At 40.2% G+C, this 26,722-nt stretch overlaps 2 protein-coding genes across 4 annotated transcripts in view; both read right to left on the reverse strand.

Annotated features, from left to right (window-relative positions):
* Window positions 1–10,776, reverse strand: part of LOC118360284 (death-inducer obliterator 1-like) — a 41,748-nt gene extending 30,972 nt beyond the window's left edge. Inside the window, exon 1 of the mRNA XM_052482579.1 lies at window positions 10,625–10,776. The gene's annotated coding sequence lies outside the window, so the exon portion shown is untranslated. The remainder of the gene's footprint in view (window positions 1–10,624) is intronic.
* Window positions 10,777–19,371: 8,595 nt separating this feature from the next.
* Window positions 19,372–26,722, reverse strand: part of LOC118359657 (protein kinase C-binding protein 1-like) — a 35,171-nt gene continuing 27,820 nt past the window's right edge. For all 3 annotated transcript variants that reach the window (XM_035738248.2, XM_052482023.1, XM_035738247.2), the window contains exon 22: window positions 19,372–21,159. In XM_035738248.2, the coding sequence (XP_035594141.1) occupies window positions 20,978–21,159 (182 nt within the window). In that variant the 3' untranslated portion in view covers window positions 19,372–20,977. The remainder of the gene's footprint in view (window positions 21,160–26,722) is intronic.

The raw sequence follows: 26,722 nt of genomic DNA on the forward strand, positions 1-26,722 counted from the left end.
ATGTTCATCGTTTTGCAACACCTACAATTGTCACAGGACTTGTCTGACTGTAACCAGTACCAGTTTTAAAACAATTAATGGAAGTACAAAAAGGTAGTTAGAGTGCCCCACCCACAAAAAGTAAATATTTTCCTTAGCTTTCTTATATCTCCTAGATATACAGTTGAAGTCAGAAGTTTACATACACTTAGGTTGGAGTCTTTAAAACTCGATTTTCAACCACTGCACAAATTTCTTGTTAAACTATAGTTTTGGCAAGTTGGTTAGGACATCTACTTTGTGCATGACAAGGAATTTTTCCAACAATTGCTTACAGATTAATTCACAAATAATTAACTGTTATCACAATTTCAGTGTGTCAGAAATGTACATACACTAAGTTGACTGTGCCTTTAAACAGCTTGGAAAAATCCAGAAAATTATGTCATGGCTTTTGAAGCTTCTAATAGCCTAATTGAAATCATTTGTGTCAATTGGAGGTGTACATGTAGATGTATTTCACGGACTACCTTCAAACTGAGTGCCTCTCTGCTCAACGTCATGGGAAAATCAAAAGAAATCGGCCAAGACCTCAGAAAAAAGAATTGTAGACCTCCAAGTCTGGTTATAAGCAATTTCCAAACGCAATGTCCAAACCACTGAAGGTACCACATTCATCTGTACAAACAATAGTATGCAAGTATAAACACCATGGGACCACGCAGCAGTCATAACGCTCAGGAAGGAAACGCGTTCTGTCTCCTAGAGATTAACGTACTTTGGTGCGAAAAGTGCAAATCAATCCCAGAACAACAGCAAAAGACCTTGTGAAAGTAAAACGAGTCCTACATCGACATAACCTGAAAGCAAGGAAGAAGCCAAAACCGCCAGAATACAGTTTGCAACTACACATGGGGACAAAGATCATACTTTTTGGAGAAATGTCTTCTGGTCTGATGAAACAAAAATAGAACTGTTTGGACATATGTTTGGAGGAAAAGGGGGGATGCTTGCAAGCCGAAGAATACCATCCCAACCGTGAAGCACAGGGGTGGCAGCATCATGAGGCAGGAAAATTATGTGGATATTTTGAAGCAACATCTCAAGACATCAGTCAGGAAGTTAAAGCTTGGTCACAAATGGGTCTTCCAAATTAACATACTTCCAAAGTTGTGGCAAATTGGCATAAGGACAACAAAGTCAAGGTATTGGAGTGGCCATCACAAAGCCCTGACCTCAATCCTATAGGACATTTGTGTGGGCAGAACTGAAAAAGCGTGTGCGAGCAAGGAAGCCTACAAACCTGACTCAGTTACACCAGCTCCATCAGGAGGAATGGGCAAAAATTCACCCAACTTATTGTAGGAAGCCTGTGGTAGGCTACCCGCAACATTTGACCCAAGTTAAACAATTTAAAGGCAATGCTACCAAATACTAATTGAGTGTATGAAAACTTCTGACCCACTGGGAATGTGATGAAATAAATAAAAGCTGAAATAAATCACTCTACTATTATTTTGACATTTCACATTCTTAAACTTAAGTGGTGATCCTAACTGACCTAAGACAGGGAATATTTACTAGGATTAAATGTCAGGAATTGTGAAAAACTGAGTTTAAATGTATTTGGCTAAGGTGTATGTAAACTTCCGACTTCAACTGTATGTGATAAGGAGGTGAAGATTTCCCAGTGGGCTGACAACCCTGTTTTTGAGAAATGAAAATCAAGTTCCAGTAACCCTACATAGAGTAGAGCAATTCTCTCAAGTGTCATGTTTGGTTTTGAATATTGCAAAATGTGAAATTTTACCAATATTTAGCACTTAAAAACACAGTGAGTTCTGGAATTTCTGTAAACGATGTTGTAACCTACTACTTAGGTGTCAAAATTAAATGTATTTGGCTAAGGTGTATGTAAACCTCTGACTTCAACTGTAAGAAAGACATTTTTTTTTAATGTAAAAAATGTGTTGTACTTTTATTTAACTAGGCAAGTCAGTTAACAAATTATTATTTATAATGATGGCCTGTCCTGGTAAAGCCTGGGCAACACTGAGCCAATTGTGTGCCGCCATATGGGACTCCCAATCATGGCCGGATGTGATACAGCCTGGATTCGAACAAGGGACTGTAGTGACCCCTCTTGGACTGAGATGCAGTGCCTTAGACCGCTTCGTCACTCGGGAGCCCCGAATTAGCCACCCATGGCAAAGTAACAGACGCATCTCAACATAAACTGTTCACAGGAGACTGCGTGAATCAGGCCTTCATGGTCGAATTGCTGCAAAGAAACCACGAATGCCGTACGATTTATTTTTAGGACTGCCTGTTTTGCCATTTCTGAATGTGTTATTCAATGCTTTTCTATGGGCTATATTAGTAAAGGCCAAACTCAATATTTTTTTTGTGAATTTTTGAATTTTACCCCTTTTTTGTGGTATCCAATTGTTTTAGTAGCTACTATTTTGTCTCACCGCTACAACTCCCGTACTGGCTCGGGAGAGACGAAGGTTGAAAGTCATGCGTCCTCCGATACACAACCCAACCAAGCCGCACTGCTGCTTAACACAGCGCGCATCCAACCGGAAGCCAGCCGCACCAATGTGTCGGAGGAAACACTGTGCACCTGGCAACCTTGGTTAGTGCGCACTGCAACCAGCTTCATGAGGTAGTCACTTGGAATGCATTTCAATTAACAGGTGTGCCTTGTTGAAAATGTCTTTGTGGAATTTCTTTACATCTTAATGCATTTGAGACAATCAGTTGTGGAAATTAGTGATGCACCGATATGACAATTTTGTCCGATACCTGATATTTCCCTTGCCAAAAAAAACAATACAGATAACCGATTTTAAAAACGTTAAGCATTCTAGTTAGAGGTCGACCGATTATGATTTTTCAATGTCGATTCCGATAATTGGAGGACCAAAAAAGTGCTCTTTTCTTTTTTTAAATATATTTGTAATAATGACAATTACAACAATACTGAATGAATACTTATTTTAACTTAACATAATACATAACTAAAATCAATTGTCTCAAATAAATAATGAAACATGTTCAATTTGGTTTAAATAATGCAAAAACAGTGTTGAGAAGAAAGTAAAAGTGCAATACGTGTCTCTCTACACCATTTCTATTTCATATAACCTTGACTATTGGATGTTGTTTTAGGCACTTTAGTATTGCCAGCCTAATCTCGGGAGTTGATAGGCTTGAGGTCATAAACAGTGCTGTGCTTCAAGCATTGCTAAGAGCTGCGGTAAAGTGCAGTTTGAATGCTTACGAGCCTGCTGCTGCCTACCACCGCTCAGTGCTTTATCAAATATCAAATCATAGACTTAATTATAATATAATAAATAAACAGAAATTCGAGCCTTTGGTCATTAATATGGTCAAATCCGGAAACTATAATTTAAAAAATAATGTTTATTCTTTCAGTGAAATACAGAACTGTTTCGAAATTTATCGAACGGGTGGCAACCCTAAGTCTAGATATTGCTGTTACATTACACAACCTTCAATGTTATGTCATAATTATGTAAAATTCTGGCAAATTAATTACGGTCTTTGTTAGGAAGAAATGGTCTTCACAGTTTGCAAAGAGCCAGGCGGCCCAAACTGCTGCATATACCCTGACTCTGCTTGCACCGAACGCAAGAGAAGTGACACAAATTTCCTAGATAATACTGCCTGCTAACATGGATTTATTTTAACTAAATATGCAGGTTTAAAAATATATAATTCTGTGTATTGATTTTAAGAAGGGCATTGGTGTTCATGGTTAGGTACATTTGTGCAACAATTGTGCTTTTTTCGTGAATGTGCTTTTGTTAAATCATCACCAGTTTGGCGAAGTTGAAGTAGGCTGTGATTCGATGGTAAATTAACAAGCACTGCTTTGATTATATGCAACGCAGGACAAGCTAGTTAACCTAGTAATATATCAACCATGTGTAGTTAACTCGTGATTCTGTGAAGATTAATTGTTTTCAATAAGTTAAGTTTAATGCTAGCTAGCAACTTACCTTGGCTCCTTGCAGCCACAAGGTCCTTCTGATGCTGCACACGCGTAACAGGTGGTCAGCCTGCCATGCAATCTCCTTGTGGATTGTTTTGTAATCGACCATTATCGTCATCCGAAATCGGCCATAATTAATCGGCCATCATTCACTTATTTGCTATGCTGGTTTGCTGTTCATTTGTTCAGTTGTTTAATTCTCAACCAGCATTTCTATGGACCGCTGTTTGGGTCTTTGCGTGTCAAAAAATATACTATTTGACATGTCAAAAGACCCTACTTGACGTGTCAAGAATCAAAACGATTCATCGATACGTGTTCTATGATGCTGGTGAAGTTGTCTCGCGAAACTACAGTGCTGGTCATGAAAAAAATAGCTAGCTCATGGACACAATCAATGTTCTTCCCCAAAAACATAGCAAAACGACAATCTGTTTCAGTAGCTATAGTTCGCTAGATTACTAAACTCAGCCAAAATAAATTGTCCTCTCGCTGTCAACTGTATTTATTTTCTGAAAAAATCCAGTGTAAATATTTGTATGAACATAAAATTAAACATCGGAGACATAAACTGAACAAGTTTCACAGACATGTGACTAACAGAAATGGAATAATGTGTTCCTGAACAAAGCCAGTATCTGGTGTGGCCACCAGCTGCATTAAGTACTGCAGTGAATCTCCTCCTCATGGACTGTACCAGATTTACCAGTTCTTGCTGTGAGATGTTACCCCACTCGTCCACCAAGGTACCTGCAAGCTCCCGGACATTTCAGGGGTGAATGGCCCTAGCCCTCACCCTGCGATCCAACAGGTCAAAGACGTGCTTAATGGGATTGAGATCCGGACTCGTCGCTGGCCATGGCAGAACACTGGCATTTCTGTGTTGCAGGAAATAACGCACAGAACGAGCAGTATGGCTGATGGCATTGTCATGCTGGAGGGTCATGTCAGGATGAGCCTGCAGGAAGGGTACCACATGAGGGAGGTGGTGGTCTTCCCTGTGACGCACAGCTTTGAGATTTCCTGCAATGACTACAAGCTCAGTCCGATGATGCTGTGACACACCACCCCAGACCATGACGGACCCTCCACCTCCAAAACGATCCCGCTCCAGAGTACAGGCCTCGGTGTAACGCTCATTCCTTCGACGATAAACACGAATCCGACCATCACCCCGGGTGAGACAAAACTGCTACCCATCAATGAAGAGCACTTTTTGCCAGTCCTGTCTGGTCCAGCGACGGTGGGTTTGTGCCCATAGGCGACGTTGTTGCTGGTGATGTCTGGTGAGGACCTGCCTTACCACAGGCCTACAAGCCCTCAGTCCAGCCTCTCTAGGCCTATTGCGGACAGTCTAAGCACTAATAGAGGGATTGTGTGTTCCTGGTGTAACTCGGGCAGTTGTTGTTGCCATCCTGTACCTGTCCCGCAAGTGTGATGTTCGGATGTACCGATCCTCTGCCGGTGTTGTACCACGTGGTCTGCCACTGCGAGGGCGATCAGCTGTCCATCCTGTCTCCCTGTATCCCTATCTAAGGCGTCTCACATTGCAATTTATTGCCCTGGCCACATCTGCAGTTCTCATGCCTCAGGCACGTTCACGCAGTTGAACATCTTTCTTTTGGTGTTTTTCCAGAGTCAGTAGAAAGGCCTCTTTAGTGTCCTAAGTTTTCATTGCTGTGACCTTAATTGCCTACCGTCTGTAAGCTGTACACAGCTAGCTATTTATTTTTATGAACTGAAGTTCAATTTCAATAGGCAAACAACAAGTGGCAACCTAGCTAATACTTACAAGGATTCCTAAATCATTGCTAAGAATAATGAAAATGACTGCAGTTTCTATTGGTCATTGTTTTCAGGCTGGTTGTATTGGAGCTAGGTACCAAGCTAAAGCTAGCTACCTCAGAAGTCGCGGTCGAACAAATTATGCTTTATTACCAACGCGGTATTGTAAACACATCGTTCATGCCCGGTGTTTGCTGACTTTGTTGTACAGCTTTTGACAGTGCTACTGCATATTTTTTGACACGCAAAGACCCATACGGACTGTTGGAAATGCATTCCAGGTGAAGCTGGTTGAGAGAATGCCAAGACTGCGCAAAGCTGGCATCAAGGCAAAGGGTGGCTACTTTTTTCGTTACTACATCATTGCATTGTGTTATTTCATAGTTTTGATGTGTTCACTATTATTCACCAATGTAGGAAACAGTAAACCATTAAGTAAAACCTTTGAGTAGCTGTGTCCAAACTTTTGACTGGTACTGAATATATCTAAAGGGGTCCTTAAATTAAAAAATAAAATAAATAAATAGCTACCATCTTTAAATAACCGCCTGTGAAATCACATCACCATAATTATTCGCCTACCTCCTCATGCCTTTTGCACACATTGTATATAGACTCCCCTTTTTTTCTACTGTGTTATTGACTTGTTAATTGTTTACTCCATGTGTAACTCTGTGTTGTCTGTTTACACTGCTATGCTTTATCTTGGCCAGGTCGCAGTTGCAAATGAGAACTTGTTCTCAACTAGCCTACCTGGTTAAATAAAGGTGAAAAATAAAAAAATAAAAAATAACCGCCTGTGAAATCACATCACCTGATGTAAATCACGGACAGTAGCTCACTACATGACGCTTGCTAACACTGGGCCTACCTGAGCCCATAGAAATATAATTAATCATTCTAGTTCACTGGCTGGGCCGCACTAACGCCCTGTACCAGTTATACACAAGCCAAGTTTGAATTCAGAATCAGACAATCATTAAAAAAAAGATGCATCTAGCTCATAGACAAGACTATGAGCATTATGTCATGTCATGACAAGAAAGAGACATCACTTGGGTGTTCAAAAACCGTGCATCCCCCCATGTCCATAACATCAAACAACGACCATTTCTGATCAAGTATTCCTCCCTCATTCATCCCGTAGAAAATGTGAATGTCAAGCAGGACTTGCTGTTTACTACAGAGGCTTGTAAATTAGACATACAGTTAATCTGGTGTAACTCGGGCAGTTGTTGTTGCCATCCTGTACCTGTCCCGCAAGTGTGATGTTCGGATGTACCGATCCTCTGCAGGTGATGTTACACGTGGTCTGCCACTGCGAGGGCGATCAGCTGTCCATCCGGTCTCCCTGTATCCCTATCTAAGGCGTCTCATAGTACGGACATTGCAATTTATTGCCCTGGCCACATCTGCAGTTCTCATGCCTCAGGCACGTTCACGCAGTTGAACATCATTCTTTTGGTGTTTTTCAGAGTCAGTAGAAAGGCCTCTTTAGTGTCCTAAGTTTTCATTACTGTGACCTTAATTGCCTACCGTCTGTAAGCTGTACACAGCTAGCTATTTATTTTTATGAACTGAAGTTCAATTTCAATAGGCAAACAACAAGTGGCAACCTAGCTAGTACTTACAAGGATTCCTAAATCATTGCTAAGAATAATGAAAATGACTGCAGTTTCTACTGGTCATTGTTTTCAGGCTGGTTTTATTGGTGCTAGGTACCAAGCTAAAGCTAGCTACCTCAGAAGTCGCGGTCGAACAAATTATGCTTTATTACCAACACGGTGTTGTAATGACATCGTGCATGGCCGTTGTTTGCTGACTTTGTTGTACAGCTTTTGACAGTGCTACTGTATATTTTTTGACACGCAAAGACCCATACGGAGTTCTATAGTATGTATGTCATGAAGCTAATAGCAGTGACGCTATTACTGTGTAACTCCGGTAGGGCAACATCTGAAAAATAGCTCACTTGGTAGTGTTAACCGGTGCTCGACCAGTCTGCGAAAACCAACATCACCCACAACAGAAAACGGTTGATTTTCAAGGGCAATGAATTCCATTATCTTGGCTTTAATGGATTTCACCTTTGAGTTGTCTCGCTGAAATGTTGTTACTCTTGTTTTCAAATGACTGCTTGACTTGTTGACTGCTCGATCCACACAGCAGACATTGTGGGCTAGTTTAGGAATGCTGTGTTGCACTGACAGCGCAAAATGTTACTTGGTGTCATTACGTCATGTACCTTTGTTATATAGGTATGCACGTCAGCTTGACATCGATTTTGCACATCGGCCAATACCGATGTTGACATTTTTAGCTAATATCGTCTGATTTTGATATGCTCACCGATATATTGTGCATCCCAAGTGGAAATCTGTCCTTTGGTCTTATGAGTCCAAATTTGAGATTTTTGGTTCCAGAATAGGTGGATGCAGAATAGGTGAACGGATGATCTCTGCTTGTGTCGTTTCCACTGTGAAGCATGGAGGGGGTGTGTGATGGTGCTTTGCTGGTGACACTCAGTGATTTATTTAGAATTCATGGCACACTTAACCAGCATGGCTACCGCAGCATTCTGCAGCGATACACCATCCCATCTGGTTTGCACTTAGTGGGACTGTCATTTGTTTTTCAACAGGACAATGACCCAACACACCTCCAAGGGCTATTTGACCAAGGAGAGTGATGGAGTTGACCTGACCTCCTCAACCACCTGACCTCAAACCAATTGAGATGGTTTGGGATGAGTTGGACCAGAGTGAAAGAAAAGCAGTCAACAAGTGCTCAGCATATATGGGAACTCCTTCAAGACTGTTGGAAACGCATTCCAGGTGAAGCTGGTTGAGAGAATGCCAAGACTGCGCAAAGCTGGCATCAAGGCAAAGGGTGGCTACTTTTTTCATTACTACATCATTGCATTGTGTTATTTCATAGTTTTGATGTGTTCACTATTATTCACCAATGTAGGAAACAGTAAACCATTAAGTAAAACCTTTGAGTAGCTGTGTCCAAACTTTTGACTGGTACTGAATATATCTAAAGGGGTCCTTAAATTAAAAAATAAAATAAATAAATAGCTACCATCTTTAATGTAATCTACAAAATTGCTTCCAACACTCTACTCAGCAAACTGGATGCAGTTTATCACAGTGCCATCCGTTTTGTCACTAAAGCACCTTATACTGCCCACCACTGCGACTTGTATGCTCTAGTCGCCAGACCCACTGGCTCCAGGTCATCTACAAGGCCATGCTAGGTAAAGCTCCACCTTATCTCAGTTCACTGGTCACGATGGCAACACCCATCCGTAGCAGGCGCTCCAGCAGGTGTAGCTCACTGATCATCCCTACAGCCAACACCTCATTCGGCCGCCTTTAGTTCCAGTACTCTGCTGCCTGTGACTGGAACGAATTGCAAAAATTGCTTAAGTTGGAGACTTTTATCTCCCTCACCAACTTCAAACATCAGCTATCTGAGCAGCTAACCGATCGCTGCAGCTGTACATAATCTATTGGTAAATAGTCCACCCATTTTCACCTACCTCATCCCCACAGTTTTTATTTACTTTTCTGCTCTTTTGCACACCAATATCTCTACCTGTACATGATCATCTGATCATTTATCACTCCAGTGTTAATCTGCAATATTGTAATTATTCGCCTACCTCCTCATGCCTTTTGCACACATTGTATATAGACTCCTTTTTTTCTACTGTGTTATTGACTTGTTAATTGTTTACTCCATGTGTAACTCTGTGTTGTCTGTTTACACTGCTATGCTTTATCTTGGCCAGGTCGCAGTTGCAAATGAGAACTTGTTCTCAACTAGCCTACCTGGTTAAATAAAGGTGAAAAATAAAAAATAAAAAAATAACCGCCTGTGAAATCACATCACCTGATGTAAATAACAGACAGTAGCTCACTACATGACGCTTGCTAACACTGGGCCTACCTGAGCCCATAGAAATATAATTAATCATTCTAGTTCACTGGCTGAGCCGCACTAACGCCCTGTACCAGAGTTATACACAAGCCAAGTTTGAATTCAGAATCAGACAATCATTAAAAAAAAGATGCATCTAGCTCGTAGACAAGACTATGAGCATTATGTCATGTCATGACAAGAAAGAGACATCACTTGGGTGTTCAAAAACCGTGCATCCCCCCATGTCCATAACATCAAACAACGACCATTTCTGATCAAGTATTCCTCCCTCATTCATCCCGTAGAAAATGTGAATTTCAAGCAGGACTTGCTGTTTACTACAGAGGCTTGTAAATTAGACATAGTTAATTTTAGAAGTTGAGTTGTTAACACTGACACCGCAAAAATTAAGATTAATGAAGTCCACCACTGAAATATTACATTACTGCCACTGAATGAAACCATCAATGTAGGCATGTAGCTAGCTAACGCTTTATCTAGTGACTAAAACACAAGTACGCCATTTAAAAAAAACTAGACTAGACACCCTCCCCCCACCTAGCAAGCTAGCTAACAAGCTAACGTTAGTTAACTTCAGCTCGTGGAATGTTTGCACTAACGTTAGCAACCTAGCTTGCTAGCCAAGCGGCGTGTGTAGTGGTATTATATATAGCAGTATAACTACCAAACATTATTGATACAAAATAAAATTTAAATAACATACTTGCTAGCAAGCCTACCTGGCGTTAGCTAGTAACTGGCCTATGCTATTCACAGGGTCAAGGAGCCTTACCGCGTGACAATGTTTTAATGTCATTTAATTTGGCTAGCTTGCGTCTAACTAACTGTTGTTGTAAAATATAATTGTATTAATAAATCTTACGATATTTTTTTTAAACAATAGCTAGCTACCTTACTGGTTATCCAGTTGTGTTCTGTCGTAGGAAAATGTCTACACAGCCTTCCATTTTGTCTTCTCCTCCACTGTGTTGTTGCGTTTACGACAACTTGGAACTACGAAATCTCGGACCTACGACCTCAGTGCGTTCAAGACAACTGGGACCGCGGAGAAAAACGAGCAACGACTTGTAATTTTTTTTTGAACGGTCATCCAAATCGAAATTTATGCTGCGTTCATAACCAATTGGGAAGGTGATAATAACCAGTTGTGAAGTTGTAAATACAAGTTGAATGCATTCACATGCTTTGAAATCCATGAGAAACATGATTGGCTAATGGCAAATACGCTGTGTCAACCATAAACTAAAAGTACAGCGAGGGGTGAAATAAGTATAGCCAATTATAAGTGTAATGTCTTAGCAGATTATAAGAAAAGGCAATCAGTTTAAAGTGGAGAAGGAATGTAACATATACTGTTACAGGAAACTCACTCTACATCTAAAGATGAAGTTGCATGAAAAAAAGACTGGGGTGGTGAAATCATTTTCTGTCATGGACAAAGGAACTCAAGAAAGGTAATGATACTAATTAACAATGATTTCGATCTGAATGTGTAAACTGTCAGGAAAGATCCACAAGGAAGATGATTTGGCTTATGGCTGAAAGGCCAGGAGGAAAAGAGATTGAGGCTTTTTTTGTGCTATTTTTGCATATTGAAGACATTTAATGTTTCGGAAATGGGGGAGAGTAGTGCGGACGAAGTGGAGGAAATTGAGAAACAGTTGGTGAAGCAACAGTTGTGCTGGAATGCCAACGATATGGATGTCAGTTCTGATGGTATAGAGCGGGAGGATGAGGGTCAAGGACCGGAATGATAGTGGAAAGACATAGAAAGAAGAGAGATCATTATACAGAAAGCCGTAGAGCATCTAGTAGAGAAAGCATAAAGAGGGCCAATGAAGCAAAAGTAATAATGTGTTGCAGTGGAAAGTGGTGATAGTGTTTGATGAGACAACAGGGCCTCATTTACACCAAATCTGACCAACTAATGCCGCAGAGAAAGAGGTAGATGAAGTCAAATTAGCTCGGTTCATTGGAAATGGTAGATTGTTAATATTTTTTGCTTTGTAGCCAGGCTCATCAAGAGAAGATTCTGAAAATGGAAAAGCTTAATGGGAAGAAGATTAAAAACCTTGTCCCTGGTGCAAATATGCGTAATAAAGGGCAGCCTGACAGCCTCGAACACCAGAAAGGGGGAGTGGAATCAGGTGTGACAACATCACTGAGAATCACTCTTCATATGTTCAGGCATGCTAGTGGCTGCATCATATTATGGGTATGCTTGTCATCGGCAAGGACTAGGGAGTTTTTTAGAATAAAAAGAAGCAGACAGCACAGACAAAATACTACAGGAAAAACTGATTTAATCTTCTTTCCAACAGACACTGGGAGACAAATTCACCTTTCAGCAGGACAATGACCTACATCACAAGATGACTTTGAATGTTCTTTAGTGGCCTAGTTGCAGTTTTGACACAGCTTGAAAATCTATAGCAAGACTTGAAAATTGCTGTCTAGCAATGATCAACAAACAACATGACAGAGCTTGAACAATTTAAATAAGAATAATGGTCAAATATTGTACAATCCAGATGTGCAAAGCTCTTGGACTTACCCCAAAAGACAAAGCTTTTATAGCTGCCAAAGGTGTTTCTAGCATGTATTGTCTCAGGGGGGTGAATTCAAATCAAATCAAATGAAACTTTAATTGTCACATGTCCCGAATACAACAAGTGTAGACTTTACCATGAAATGTTTACTTACGAGTCCTTAAAACAACAGTGTAGTTCAATAATAGATAAGAAAATATTTACCAAGTAGACAACAAAAAAAGTTTGATTTTTTTAATTTTTAAGTAGCACAATAGGAATAACAATAATAACGAGGCTATATACAAGGGGCACCGGTACCGAGTCAGTGTGCGGGGGTACAGGTTAGTTGAGGTAATTTGTATATGTAGGTGGGGGTGAAAAGTGCAAATCAATCCCAGAACAACAGCATAGGACCTTGTGAAGATGCTGGAGGAAACGGGTACAAATATATCTATATCCACAGTAAAGGGAGTCCTGTATCGATATAACCTGAATGGCCGCTCAGCAAGGAAGAAGCCACTGCTCCAAAACCGTCATTAAAAAAGCCAGACTACGGTTTGCAACTGCATATGGGGACAAAGATCATACGTTTCGGAGAAATGTCCTCTGGTCTGATGAAACAAAACTAGAACTGTTTGGCCATAATGACCATCGTTACATTTGGAGGAAAAAGGGGGAGGCTTGCAAGCCGAAGAACACCATCCAAACGGTGAAGCACGGGGGTGGCAGCATCATGTTGTGGGGGTGCTTTGCTAGCTGGCTAGCCAGTTCAAATAATGCCAATATTTTATAGTTGACGTCTTCACTTCAGCTCATTTGTCTTCTTTATTACGTAAAAATAAACCCACAACAAGATCATTATTTACAAGTTAATGGCGAGGCAATTACAGAAAATAGCGTACGGTTGTGACTGTTGTTACAAAATAAAAGCAAGGCATTTTACCAGAGAATTTTAGAACCTGGACACTGTCTCGTTGGCCTAACGTTATAACCTAATTTGAACCACATTGTTAGCCCACAAAATGTTATGTGTTATTACATACAGCCGGGAAGAACTATTGGGTATCAGAACGGCGGTAAGTCACCAGTATTACCAGAGAGACATCAGGGATTGTAAACATACTCGGTTTCATGGAAACATGGAAGAAGAAGGGGGGGGGTATGTTTCATGATTAACGACTCATGGTGTAATTGTAATAACATACAGAAACTCAACTCCTCAACTCAACTCCACCCAAACTAGAATACCTCACAATCAAATGCCGACCGTATTATCTCCCAAGAGAATTATCTTTGGTTATTGTCACAGCTGTGTATATCCCCCTCAAGCCGATACTATGACGGCCCTCAAGGAACTTTATTTTATTTTTTATTTTTTTACCTTTATTTTACAAGGCAAGTCAGTTAAGAACAAATTCTTATTTTCAATGACGGCCTAGGAACAGTGGGTTTAACTGCCTGTTCAGGGGCAGATTTTGTACCTTGTCAGCTCAGGGATTTGAACTTGCAACCTTTCGGTTAACTAGTCCAATGCTCTAACCACTAGGCTACCCTGCCGCCACAACTTCACACAAGCATTTCGCTACACCCGCAATATCATCTGCTAAACACGTGTATGTGACAAATAAAATGTGATTTTATTTAATCCCAAATCATAATGTTACTACCCTGCATGAATCTTCAGGTTAGCTAGCCAACCAGGTTCAATGTTAGCAAGCTAGCTAACATTAGGCTATAACTAGCAATGCAAATGACTCTGAGATACAAATAATATTACTACACAGATCATACACGTAACGTTAACTAGCGAGACAGCCAGCTAACGTTAGCTAGCTAGCGAACAGTATGCTTTAACTTGAAATGAAAACGGTTTTCTGACAAAATTAGGAACTTACTATATCTGAAAATGTCAAAATGTATCAAAATGTAATTTTTTTGTGTCTCTCTGGATTTATTGTATTTTGGGGGGTATTTTGTTATGTTTGATATTTGTATATTGTTTTGTACAATGTTTGAGCTATGCATCATTTTATTTTCTCACAAAAAAATGAGTAATTTACCAGTTGAACAACTGAATTGTTTCCTGTCATATGTGGTAAATACCATCTTCCCACTTGGTTATGAACGAGTTGTTATTATCAATGAAAATACATTTATTCAAAAATACACGGTAGACTGGAAGAGGCAAGTCTGTCAGACCATTCTGGCCAACGAGAGAACAGACAGGCATAATGGTTTCCACTAGTTACCACAGCCACAAAGTCAAAATAATCAACATTCATCATAACAAAAATGTGCCTTTTGGTTTAATTTAAGGTCTGGGTTAGGAATAAGGTTAGCAGTGTGGTTACGGTTTAGGTTAGGTTTAAAATCACATTTTAAGAAGATACGTTGTAGACTTCTACAGGGTTTATTACTTTGTGGCTGTTGTAACTAGTGACGAGCAGGCACAACACCGATATTAAGTGTTTTTTCTCAAAGTTGCCGGTATGTCATGTGTCCTACTTATATCAGTACACTCGTAACAACCTAATCATTACGAAACTTCTACTCGATCAAATAATCCACACGTAGCAAATAAGCCATTACATTTTTTGTTAACCAAATTCGACACTGTCTCATTGACCTCCATACAAAAAGTATTCGCTTGGTGAGCGGAAAAAAACGCTACCTGCTGGAGAAGACAGCTTTTGGGCAGTTATCCGTCTTGTTTCGCCTCTTCCTCTCTTCATGAGCGCTCAATCAAGCTCCAGCTCTTGAGATGGAAAGAAGTCGCGCGAGAAGTACGCACAATGCTCGCGAGGTCAATGGTGTGTAAAAGGCATGGACAAAGACTTTTTAAACTATACCAAGATAGACCATAGCCTGTCGTTTCCAATGGGAACAGATGAGTCATAGTGGCCAGAACAAGCAAGGAGGTGGGAAGAACCAAGCAAGAGATAGCGAGATCGGCCCGTGCTAGCATATATCCGCATATTTTCGTTAGGGAACGCCAACGCTGTGAAGTGCGCGTGTGCAATAACTCAATTCGCCTTTTCACTCCTTCTAAACAACGCAATTTTTTACAAATTTGGCAAAGGCTAAAGGCTACAAAACTTAGTCCACTCTGTTCATAACATATTCTAGTTTTGGGATCAGAAAACTGTATTGAGATCAAATGTTTCATCGATGAGAAAATGTGCAGAATGTAGGAGAAAATCGATCTCCTTCCATCTTCTCCCACTGCAGGCCCCTGAGCTTACTCTCACTACCATATTTGGTAGTGAATGGAAACGTCAAGCAGATGCTTCATATTTATACATCCAGTGAAATATCTGTCTTATTGTTCTATTTGTGGCATAGAGCTAGGACTCATCTTTGTATCTGCCATTATAGGGTCTGTGATACCATGGTCAACGCCATAGAGCAGTGAGGAGGAGGAGCTCTGCGTGTCCGGAAGTAATTTAGCCATTCATTGTAGTCATTGTGCTCCATAGAGTGGCTATTTTCAAAAGTTTTCATGTGTCAATTAACTCGTGACATTCCTGGATTACTCATTATATTAATAAAGTTTAATTTAATCAACAGATAAGACAGTCCGTTGAAAAAATATCGTCTAGAGTAGCCTCAACAGCACCCTGTAGGGTAGTGGCCATGGTGTAGCCAGGGGACATCTAGATTCCGTCCTCCTCTGGGTACATTGACTTCAATACAAAACCTACGACGCACATGGTTCTCACACCCTTCCATAGACTTAAACAGTAATTATGACAACTTCAGGAGGACATCCTCCAACCAATCAGAGCTCTTGCAGTATGAACTGACATATTGTCCATGCAATCAAAGGATCAGAGAATTAATGTAGTACTGAAAGCAGAAGCTACAGCTAGCTAGCACTGCAGTGCATACAATGTGGTGAGTAGTTGACAAAGAGAAAGACAATAGTTTAACAGTTTTTAACCAATTAGTTTATTTAAAAATGCAGCTAGCTAGTTTAGCCTACTCAAACACCTGACTCAAACAGAGGGATGCTATGTTAGCTAGCTGGCTATGGCTATCCAACACTGGAATTATTTCAATTCAAGGTAAGCTTTTATAAATGTATTGCTACCAGGGCCTGCCGGTGTAACTGCTAAACTGACTGCATGATTATAGCGAGTTTACTAATGCATTAGTTCTAGTAGCTATGTTGACTATGATGTTAGGTAATATGGTGACAACGATGTAGGCTTTGTGTAGCGGTTAGCGTTATGATATAAAGGTTTGGCTTGGAAAGTTTTTTTTGCCTGGTCACATACAGCTGATGTGTTGTGCACTGAAGTCCACAAGCGAAGGGAAAATGTGAGAGGAGAGCGTATAGATGTGAGAAGGAATTATACAACGAGCAAACTGATCATGCTGTTTATATGTGGCTGCTATGAAAGTGAACTGTGTTTGCATGTGATCAGGGGTGTATTCATTCTGCCGATTCAGTTTTTTTTTTTCTAAAAATGGAAGCAAACGGAACAAAATGGGGATAAACATACATGAATTTGTCCAATAGAAACTCTCGTTTGCAACTGTTGGACTAAAGATTACACCCCAGATCAGCTAGATGCGGCAGGGTAGCCTAGTGGTTAGAATGTTGGACTAGTAACCAGAAGGTTGCAAGTTCAAACCCCAGAGCTGACAAGGTACAAATCTGTCGTTCTGCCCCTGAACAGGCAGTTAACCCACTGTTCCTAGGCCGTCATTGAAAATAAGAATTTGTTCTTAACTGACTTGCCTAGTAAAATAAAAAAAAGTAAGAGTGTGCAAGGCGGTTTTGAACGTGTCACTGTTTGTCACCTTCATTACTCAAAAATATATTTCGACCTGTGCACCCACATCATAGGCTAGGTTGTAGCAACCTCATGATGGGTATAGGGAGAATTTGAATATCATGTAGTAGCCTAAACCTAACGATGTTACATTGAGCTGGGTGAATGGAATATGAATGACAGTCATCCAATGTGCTGTAATAGAAATAAGGCCATGCTCATAAATAAAAAATTGTCCTCCCTCATCTTAAACGTTACCGACCGACCACCACTGCAGTGTTGGCAAAATCACTACATATTCCACAGAGCCAAGCGGGGTGAGGCTGCCCATTGTCACAGTTCCAAGACCAGCTAACACTACACCAATAATTCAGAGACTGAAACAAATAAATCTGATTACTTATATTTAAGGGGAGAAAATTTAAAAACCATCCCCGAACTCAGCTATAACTGTCAATAGTAAAACAAAGCTTACAACGTTTGAGTGAAACCTGAATACCAAAAATGGTAAAGTTGTTTCCTGACATGGAAGATTCCTCCTCGCCACTCTGACGTGATCTCCATTTTAAAGTAGTACATTTTCTTCTTCATTGGCTGATTTGCTCCCAATTCAAAGGAATCTCCACCCAGTTGACTACTTTCAAATGATGGAAGCCCTGTGTCAATGTCCATGCCAAACGGGTTATATGCATGATGAGTTGTCTTTATGGTGAAAGGTGCTTCTACATAAAGCCTTTTGGAAGTATAGCTACAAAAATTCAAGTAACCACAAAAGCTGCCTTCTGTGCTCAAAGAATAGCCTACCAAATAAGTAGTCCTCCTACCTAACCTTTGTGGACTTAATTTATATATACACACACATACATACATAGTGGGGCAAAATAGTATTTAGTCAGCCACCAATTGTGCAAGTTCTCCCACTTAAAAAGATGAGGCCTGTAATTTTCATCATAGGTACACTTCAACTATGACAGACAAAATAAGAAAAAGAAAATCCAGAAAATCACCTTGTAGGATTTTTTATGAATTTATTTGCAAAATATGGTGAAAAATAAGTATTTGGTCAGTAACAAAAGTTTCTCAGTACTTTGTTATATACCCTTTGTTGGCAATGACAGAGGTCAAACGTTTTCTTCACAAGGTTTTCACACACCGTTGCTGGTATTTTGGCCCATTCCTCCATGCAGATCTCCTTTAGAGCAATGATGTTTTGGGGCTGTTGCTGGGCAACACGGACTTTCAACTCCCTCCAAAGATTTTCTATGGGGTTGAGATCTGGAGACTGGCTAAGCCACTCCAGGACCTTGAAATGCTTCTTACGAAGCCACTCCTTCGTTGCCCGGGCGGTGTATTTGGGATCATTGTCATGTTGAAAGACCCAGCCACGTTTAATCTTCAATGCCCTTGCTGATGGTAGGCTTTGTTACTTTGGTCCCAGCTCTCTGCAGGTCATTTACTAGGTCCCCCCGGGTTGTTCTGGGATTTTTGCTCACTGTTCTTGTAATCATTTTGACCTCACGGGGTGAGATCTTGCGTGGAGCCCCAGATCGAGGGAGATCATCAGTAGTCTTGTATGTCTTCCATTTCCTAATATTTGCTCCCACAATTGATTTATTCAAATCAAGCTGCTTACCTATTGCAGATTCAGTCTTCCCAACCTGGTGCAGCTCTACAATTTTGTTTCTGGTGTCCTTTGACAGCTCTTTGGTCTTGGCCATAGTGGAGTTTGGAGTGTGACTGTTTGAGGTTGTGGACAGGTGTCTTTTATACTGATAACAAGTTCAAACAGGTGCCATTAATACAGGTAACGAGTGGACAGAGGAGCCTCTTAAAGAAGAAGTTACAGGTCTGTGAGAGCCAGAAATCTTGCTTGTTTGTAGGTGACCAAATACTTATTTTCCACCATATTTTGCAAATAAATTCAAATAAAATCCTACAATGCAACAATAAAATCCTACAATGTGATTTTCTGGATTTTCTTTTCTTATTTTGTCTGTCTCATCTTTTTAAGTGGGAGAACTTGCACAATTGGTGGTGGACTAAATACTTTTTTGCCCCACTGTACACACACGCACACACATCAAAATAACTTATAAATGCCTCATGAGCTAAATTCAATTGTCGTACCACCATCAGAACCCAAAATATAAGCTTGTTTTACTCCAATGTTTGTAAACAATAAAATTGAAAACAAACGCTGTATAGCTTAGCTTTGAATTTGAGCACACCAACAAATGCTACTTAGCTAAACCATTAAACATTGTTACCAGTAGGACAGCAGGTGGCAACAAAGCCCACTTATTCCAAGAAAGCACTTTCACAAGACAGGTTGGTCAGACCCGTTTTAATTGTTTTCTTTAAGACATTAACAATCCATTTAATGTATGTACAATATGTAAACAAGAGCACGTGAGACAAAAAAAGGGGACAAATAAACATGCTCAGTATAATAATAACTTTGAGTTTCCTTTACCCTCCAACACGCTTTATCATAGTCCGAAGTAACCACAACAACGAAGGTAGACGCGAGAAATAGATCTGACAGAGTCTGAACAGAGGGTCCTAGTGACATTCATAGGAAGTCTTATAATGCATTTTCAAATACAACTGTTTTCCAGAGTCGAGCTGTTTCAAGACATTTTGAACATTCACAAACAGTGATATAAAAAAAGAGAACCTCATATGCTTGTTGTAGCACTATAAATATTGTCCATGTGTCTTCTTACAAAAACATTGTACAGTTTTAGCCATTATGTTTTTTTTTTTTATACATCACAGTTGGTTAAATTCTATGTAAACACTGAATTACTATATAATATGAGTATGAACCAATAATGCACACACAGGGGGAGGGTTTGATAACTTAATGACAATTTACTAAATTATGAAATATTTTAAACTGTATTGACAATGTAGAATTTACATTTTAAATCTGTTGGATGTCCCAAAAATGGCTGGCACAATAATGTGCCGTTTCACTTCCGTTGGCAAATAACTTTAAAGACTTGGGGAATACCTAGGAATACCTAGGATAGGATAAGTAATCCTTCTCACCCCCCTAAAAGATTTAGATGCACTATTGTAAAGTGGCTGTTCCACTGGATGTCATAAGGTGAATGCACCAATTTGTAAGTCGCTCTGGATCAGAGCGTCTGCTAAATGACTTAAATGTTAAATGTTAAATTTATATTTTAAAGAGCAGCATCACAGTTTAAGATTGTCTAAAGGAAAATTCCACCCAAATGATGCAATACGCAGCATCATACTGGCTGTATTTCTGTATTTTAAGATTTACATATCTTAAACTTGATTGCTGACATGCAAAACATTTTGGGACTATATAAACCATGGGCTAATGAAACAAATACCAGAAGATAGTTTTGGGGTGGAGTTTTCCTTTAAGAGTGCTGTCAGAATACAGAAAACTTTGATGTCTGACATTTTGATGGGCTCTCCTGTAGATACCTATATCGTTAAGGTAGGTGGTGAGAGGGACATCAAATGGGGATGAAAGGAGGTGAGAGGTAATGAAAATGTATTACATCCAGATGAAATACAGTCACAAGGACAAGGTAAGTAACTCCTTCAGTCTAGGGCACAGACTTTGAGGAGGATGAAAGATGGCTTGAAATATCAGATCACGAAGCAGACATTAAACAAATCGAGACAAGTCAGCTGAATCACAGAGGAGCAGGCCTTCATGCAAAGAGTGTCCATGGCATTTAAAAGCCCTGAGCCTGACTAGGAGAGGTTGAGGGTGTTTGGTGGTTTAATTGCCTCTGTGGTCATACTGAGATTTGCTCGACATTCCCAGATTAGTTGGTCGCAGAGATATTTGGTCTATTGTACATATCCTCTAGTCCCTTTCCGACAGATACATACATTTAACAGAATGTAGGATTGTAGAGTAAAAATGTGTGAGTGCAGTGTAGTGGTTAGGGCACAGTAACAGAGGCCCTGTCCTTGCACTTGTCCACGCTGCAGGTAGGAGAGGAGCCTTTGTCTGTGGGGGCAAATGCTGTACCAGAGGGGGGCTGGTCGCTGGAAGAGGGACCTGGTGGTTTGGCTGAGGGGTCAGAGGTTGACTCCACCTCTGGTTCCTGTTGAGAAGCTGTTGCTGTCGGAACAGAGGGAGGAGGACATGATACAAGTTTAGATAGTAAAATACAGAGAAAGACGATGTGTATGTTTTTTTTTGTGTGAGAGCAGGGACTTTTCTGCCATTGTAATCCTTGGGTGGGCTGCCTAAGAGTTTATTCGGGTCACGTAAATCCAAAATGTTATATATTTTTTAAAATATATTTTCCGGGATGGAAAAATGAATCTATATATTTGTGACTATAATAATCTTTGAGAACTAACAATTAGTGATGCACCGATATAACATTTTTTGGCCGATACCGATATCCAATATTTTCCTTGCCAAAAAAAACGATAGCGATAGCGATACATTTTTTAGTGGCCTTTAAAGCATTCTAGTACAGTTAAATACTTAAAACACACACACATGGATGCAGCGATCTAAGGCACTGCATCTCAGTGCAAGAGGCGTCACTACAGTCCCTGGTTAGAATCCAGGCTGAATCACATCCAGCCGTGATTGGGAGTCCCATAGGGCGGCACACAATTGGCCCAGCGTCGTCCGGGTTTGGCCGGGGTAGGACGTCATTGTAAATAATAATTTGTTCTTAAAATAACTGACTTGCCTAGTTAAATAAATGTTGCACACACACACACACACACAGACCAAAAAGTTTTTTTGTTGGCATTTACGTATGTCCCCATTACCAGTAAAACATAATCAAAACCTATTTTTTTCACTTACTTGCTGTGTTAAGTTGTTAATTTGTTCAGTCGTTTCATTCTCAACCAGGATTTCTATGAAACAACGTTTGGGTCTTTGCGTGTCAAAACAAATACACTATTTAACACTATTTGACGTGTCAAATAAGTTTGTTGACCAAACAGGACCTGAATATGACTGCACGTCACATAATAATTTCATGCATTTTTTATGTAGTTATTACATATTGATTACATTGACTCATATTTCATATGTCACAAGGATTCATCAATACGTATGCTATGATGCTGGTAAAGTTGTCTCACGCACCTACAGTGTTGGTCATAAAAAAAGGTTAATGAATACGAAAAATGTGCTTCCCCAAAAACATAGCAAAACGACAATCTGTTTCAGTAGCCATAGTTATAGGTGTCATCATCTAAAATTACCCTAATTTATAAGACAGTTCATATTTGATTAATGGTGATCGGACCCATCTATGTGAAGCTAGTCACAATAAGGATTAGCCACAATAGTGGACTTCGCAGTTAGAATTAAAAATAAAAGGCATAATTCTACTATTTGTATTTATTTGCTTCACTGTCAATGACATACCTCTATTTTGAAGGCAAACTGCAAATTCCACTATTGTGCCTAATCCTTATTGTGGCTAGCTTCACAACACATAACCCGGTTCAGTAGCTGGCTAGCTATTTATTTTCATGAACTGAAGTTCAATTTCAATAGGCAAACAACAAATGACAACCTAGCAAATACTTACTCACAAGGATTCCTAAGAATAATGAAAATGACTGCAGTTTCTACTGGTCATTGTTTTCAGGCTGGTTGTATTAGTGCTAGCTAGGTACCAAGCTAAAGCTAGCTACCCCAGAAGTTGAGGTTGAACAAATTATGCTTTATTACCAAAGCGGTATTGTAAACACATCGTTCATGGCCGGTGTTTGCCGACTTTGTTGTACAGCTTTGACAGTGCTACTGTATATTTTTGACACAAATATACATACTATGGAACTCCGTTTGGGTGTCGTGAAGCTAATAGCAGTGACACTATTACTGTGTAACTTCGGCAGGGCAACATCTGAAAAATAGCACACTTGGTAGTGTTAACCAGTGCTCAACCAGTAGGCAAAAGCCAACATCACCCACGACAGAAAACAGTTGATTGACAAGGGCAATGAATTTCATTATCTTGGCTTTAATGGATTTCGCCTTTGAGTTGTCTCGCTGAAATGTTATTACTCTTTCAAATGACTGCTTGACTTGTTGACTGCTCGATCCACACAGCAGACATTGTGAGCTTGTTTAGGAATGCTGTGTTGCACGTATAGCGCAATTTTTTTACGTGGCATCATTACATCATGTACCTTCATTATATAGGTATGATGCCATTTTTGGCTTATATAGACAGTCAGGCAGAATTAAATTCCCAAAACAAATGAATTTGATAAATTCAGCAAAAAAAGAAACGTCCCCTTTTCAGGACCCTGTCTTTCAAAGACAATTCGTAAAAATCCAAATAACTTCACAGATCTTCATTGTAAAAGGTGTAAACACTGTTTCACATGCTTGTTCAATGAACCATAAACAATTAATGAACATGCACCTGTGGAACGGTCGTTAATTGCCTACCTTCTGTAAGCTGTCAGTGTCTTAAGGTCACAGTTATGAAAACTTAGGACACTAAAGAGCCGTTCTACTGTCTCTGAAAAACACAAAAAGAAGGATGTCCAGGGTTCCTGCTCATCTGCGTGAATGTGCCTGAAGCATGCTGCAAGGAGGCATGAGGACTGCAGATGTGGCCTGGGCAATAAATTGCAATGTACTATGAGACGCCTAAGACAGCTCTACAGGGATCGTTACATCTGAACATCACACCTGCAGGACATGTACAGGATGGCAACAACAACTGCCCGAGTTACACCAGGAACACACAATCCCTCCATCAGTGCTGTCAACTGAGGGCTTGTAGGCCTGTGGTAAGGCAGGTCATCACCAGCAACAACGTCGCCTATGGGCACAAACCCACCGTCGCTGGTGGTCGGATTCGGATGGTCGGATTCGCGATTATCGTCGAAGGAATGAGGAATGAGCATTACACAGAGGCCTGTACTCTGGAGCGGGATCGATTTGGAGGTGGAGGGTTCGTCATGGTCTGAGGAGGTTTGTCACAGCATCATCGGACTGAGCTTGTTGTCATTGCAGACAATCTCAACGCTGTGCGTTACAGGGAAGACATCCTTCTCTCTCATATGGTACCCTTCCTGCAGGCTCATCCTGACATGAACCTCCAGCATGACAATGCCACCAGTCATACTGCTCGTTCTGTGCGTGATTTCCTGCAAGACAGGAATGTCAATGTTCTGCCACGGCCAGCGAAGAGTCCGGATCTCAATCTCATTGAGCAGGTCTAGGACCTGTTGGATCGAAGGTTGAGGGCTAGGGCCATTCCCCCCAGAAATGTCTGGGAACTTGCAGGTACCTTGGTGGAAGAGTGGGGTAACATCTCACAGCAAGAACTGGCAAATATGAGGAGGAGATGCACTACAGTACTTAACCTCTCTGGGATATATGGGATGCTAGCATCCCATCTGGCCAAAAGCCAGGGAAAATGCAGAGCGCCAAATTCAAATAAATTACTATAAAAAAATCAAACTTTCGTTAAATCACACATGCAAGATAGCAAATTTCAACTGTCGTGTCTTTACTATAATTCAATTGAAGACTTAGTTTTTATCAAAGATCCTCTGTAATTAGTATTACGCGATCAAACTGATTAATCATGTAACTGTAATTAACTAGGAAGACGGGGCACCAAAGATATTTTCATATCTGGTCAATAGTCTTCTGATTAATGAATGATTTATTTTACCTCACGTTAGGCTCATTCCAAACGTTGTAAATGGTTGGTTATCTGCACGAACGCAGTCTTCACTATGAGTCATCCATACATCAATTGTCTTCAATCAATTATTTATTAACTAACTAAACAATCACAGAAGTGCACACAAACAAACAAAGTAAATTTGGTTACAAGAAATGATAGGGGAATGTGCCCTAGTGGGCTAAACTGGCATGGCGGCTTGTTACACAAAAGGTAAGTGGAGGTCGACTGAGAAGTCACTACAGAGTTAATAATTCTAACAATTGAAATGCTAATCCTTTGCACATGAACGCTCACTCATTCGGGAACAATTGCAATCAATATATATATTTACGCTCAGTGTGTTGAAAAGTGTTGAAAAGTTAGTTTCTGTTGGAGAGTTTTCGTCCTCTCTCTCTCTCTCTCTCTCTGTCGTTGTTAGAGGGTATAGTTCAGATCGACATTCATTCATGTTGTTGTAGAATGGATGTTTCGGCTGTTGTCGTTCTTCGCGTTCAATGATACCGAATTCCTAGCTGCAGACTAGTATTTAATATCAAAGACTTGTTCTTATTCTGTCCATATCGATAGTCTAAGAGTTTAACCACGTGGTATGGTTAAAAGATTCAGCAATGGTCTGCAACCTTTGTCCCTTCGTAATGGAGGAAAACATGGTCTACTGAGAACTTCTTATTTGGAATTGCAGAAAAGGGGCTGTCCCAGGATGCCTAACCCTAACTGGGTGGTTCTCTGATTTAGTTCAACTCAAAAGGGAATTGGGAGTTTCCTTCATTAAACTGTCCAACATCACATTACACAATTTTACAAAGTAGTATTATCCTCACTCAATCATCTTATATAACAATTAGATGTGAACCTCATATCTGAGGCTATTATATAAACAGTGTTATGGTAATGTGGCCGCACCGTATCCCATGACCCTCACCAAAATGTAACAAACGGACCAGTTCATAGCTGGATTCTTCACCGATCTTTTATACCTTTATCTTTTAGGTATCTTTTATACCTATACACGGAACATAAATGTTGTTCGGACCTCAAGTTCTGTGAGGTGGAAGAAATTCCTTTGTTCTCTATCCCTAAGTTCACTCTGTCGTTATACTGTGTGGCCATGAGGAGATCCTCTCCTCAGGAATTTATGAACTCTCTCTGACCACAGCAGTCTGGTTGTAGGAGCAGAGAGCGGGGGATGGTGCTCGATGTACCCAAAAAGGGCAACGTCATGACACAACCCTGCAGGCGCGACACAGAATGCAGAAATAAAAATATAATTCATGCCTTACCTTTGACAAGCTTCTTTTGTTGGCAATCCAATATGGTCCCATAAACATCACAAATGGTCCTTTTGTTCGATTAATTCCGTCGATATATATCCAAAATGTCCATTTATTTGGCGCGTTTGATCCAGTTCCAACTTGCGCAACATGACTACAAAATATCTCAAAATGTACTTGTAAACTTTGCCAAAACATTTCAAATTACTTTTGTAATACAACTTGAGGTATTTTTTAACGTAAATAATCGATTAAATTTAAGAGGGGATGATCTGTGTTCAATACAGGAGGAAAACAAACTGTAGCTAGCTTTCTGGTCACGCGACTCTATCTAACAGTATCTAACTTCAAGTGACCCTCGTTCAAGATGGCCGTACTTCTTCATTACATAAAGGAATAACCTCAGCAAATTTCTAAAGACTGTTGGCATCCAGTGGAAGCAGTAGCAACTGCAAGAATGTCCCTTAGAAATCTGGATTCCCAATGAAACCCTATTGAAAAGAATGGATTGTCCTCGGGGTTTCACCTGCTAAATAAGTTCTGTTATACTCACAGACATGATTCAAACTGTTTTAAAAACTTCAGAGTATTTTCTATCCAATACTAATAATATGCATATCTTATCTTCTGGGGATGAGTAGGAGTTGAATTTGGGCATGCATTTCATCCGGATGTGAAAATACTGCCCCCTGTCACCAATAAGTTAATGCAGCTGGTGGCC

Source organism: Oncorhynchus keta, chromosome 27 (genome assembly GCF_023373465.1).
Source record: "Oncorhynchus keta strain PuntledgeMale-10-30-2019 chromosome 27, Oket_V2, whole genome shotgun sequence".
Classification (NCBI taxonomy): Eukaryota; Metazoa; Chordata; class Actinopteri; order Salmoniformes; family Salmonidae; genus Oncorhynchus; species Oncorhynchus keta.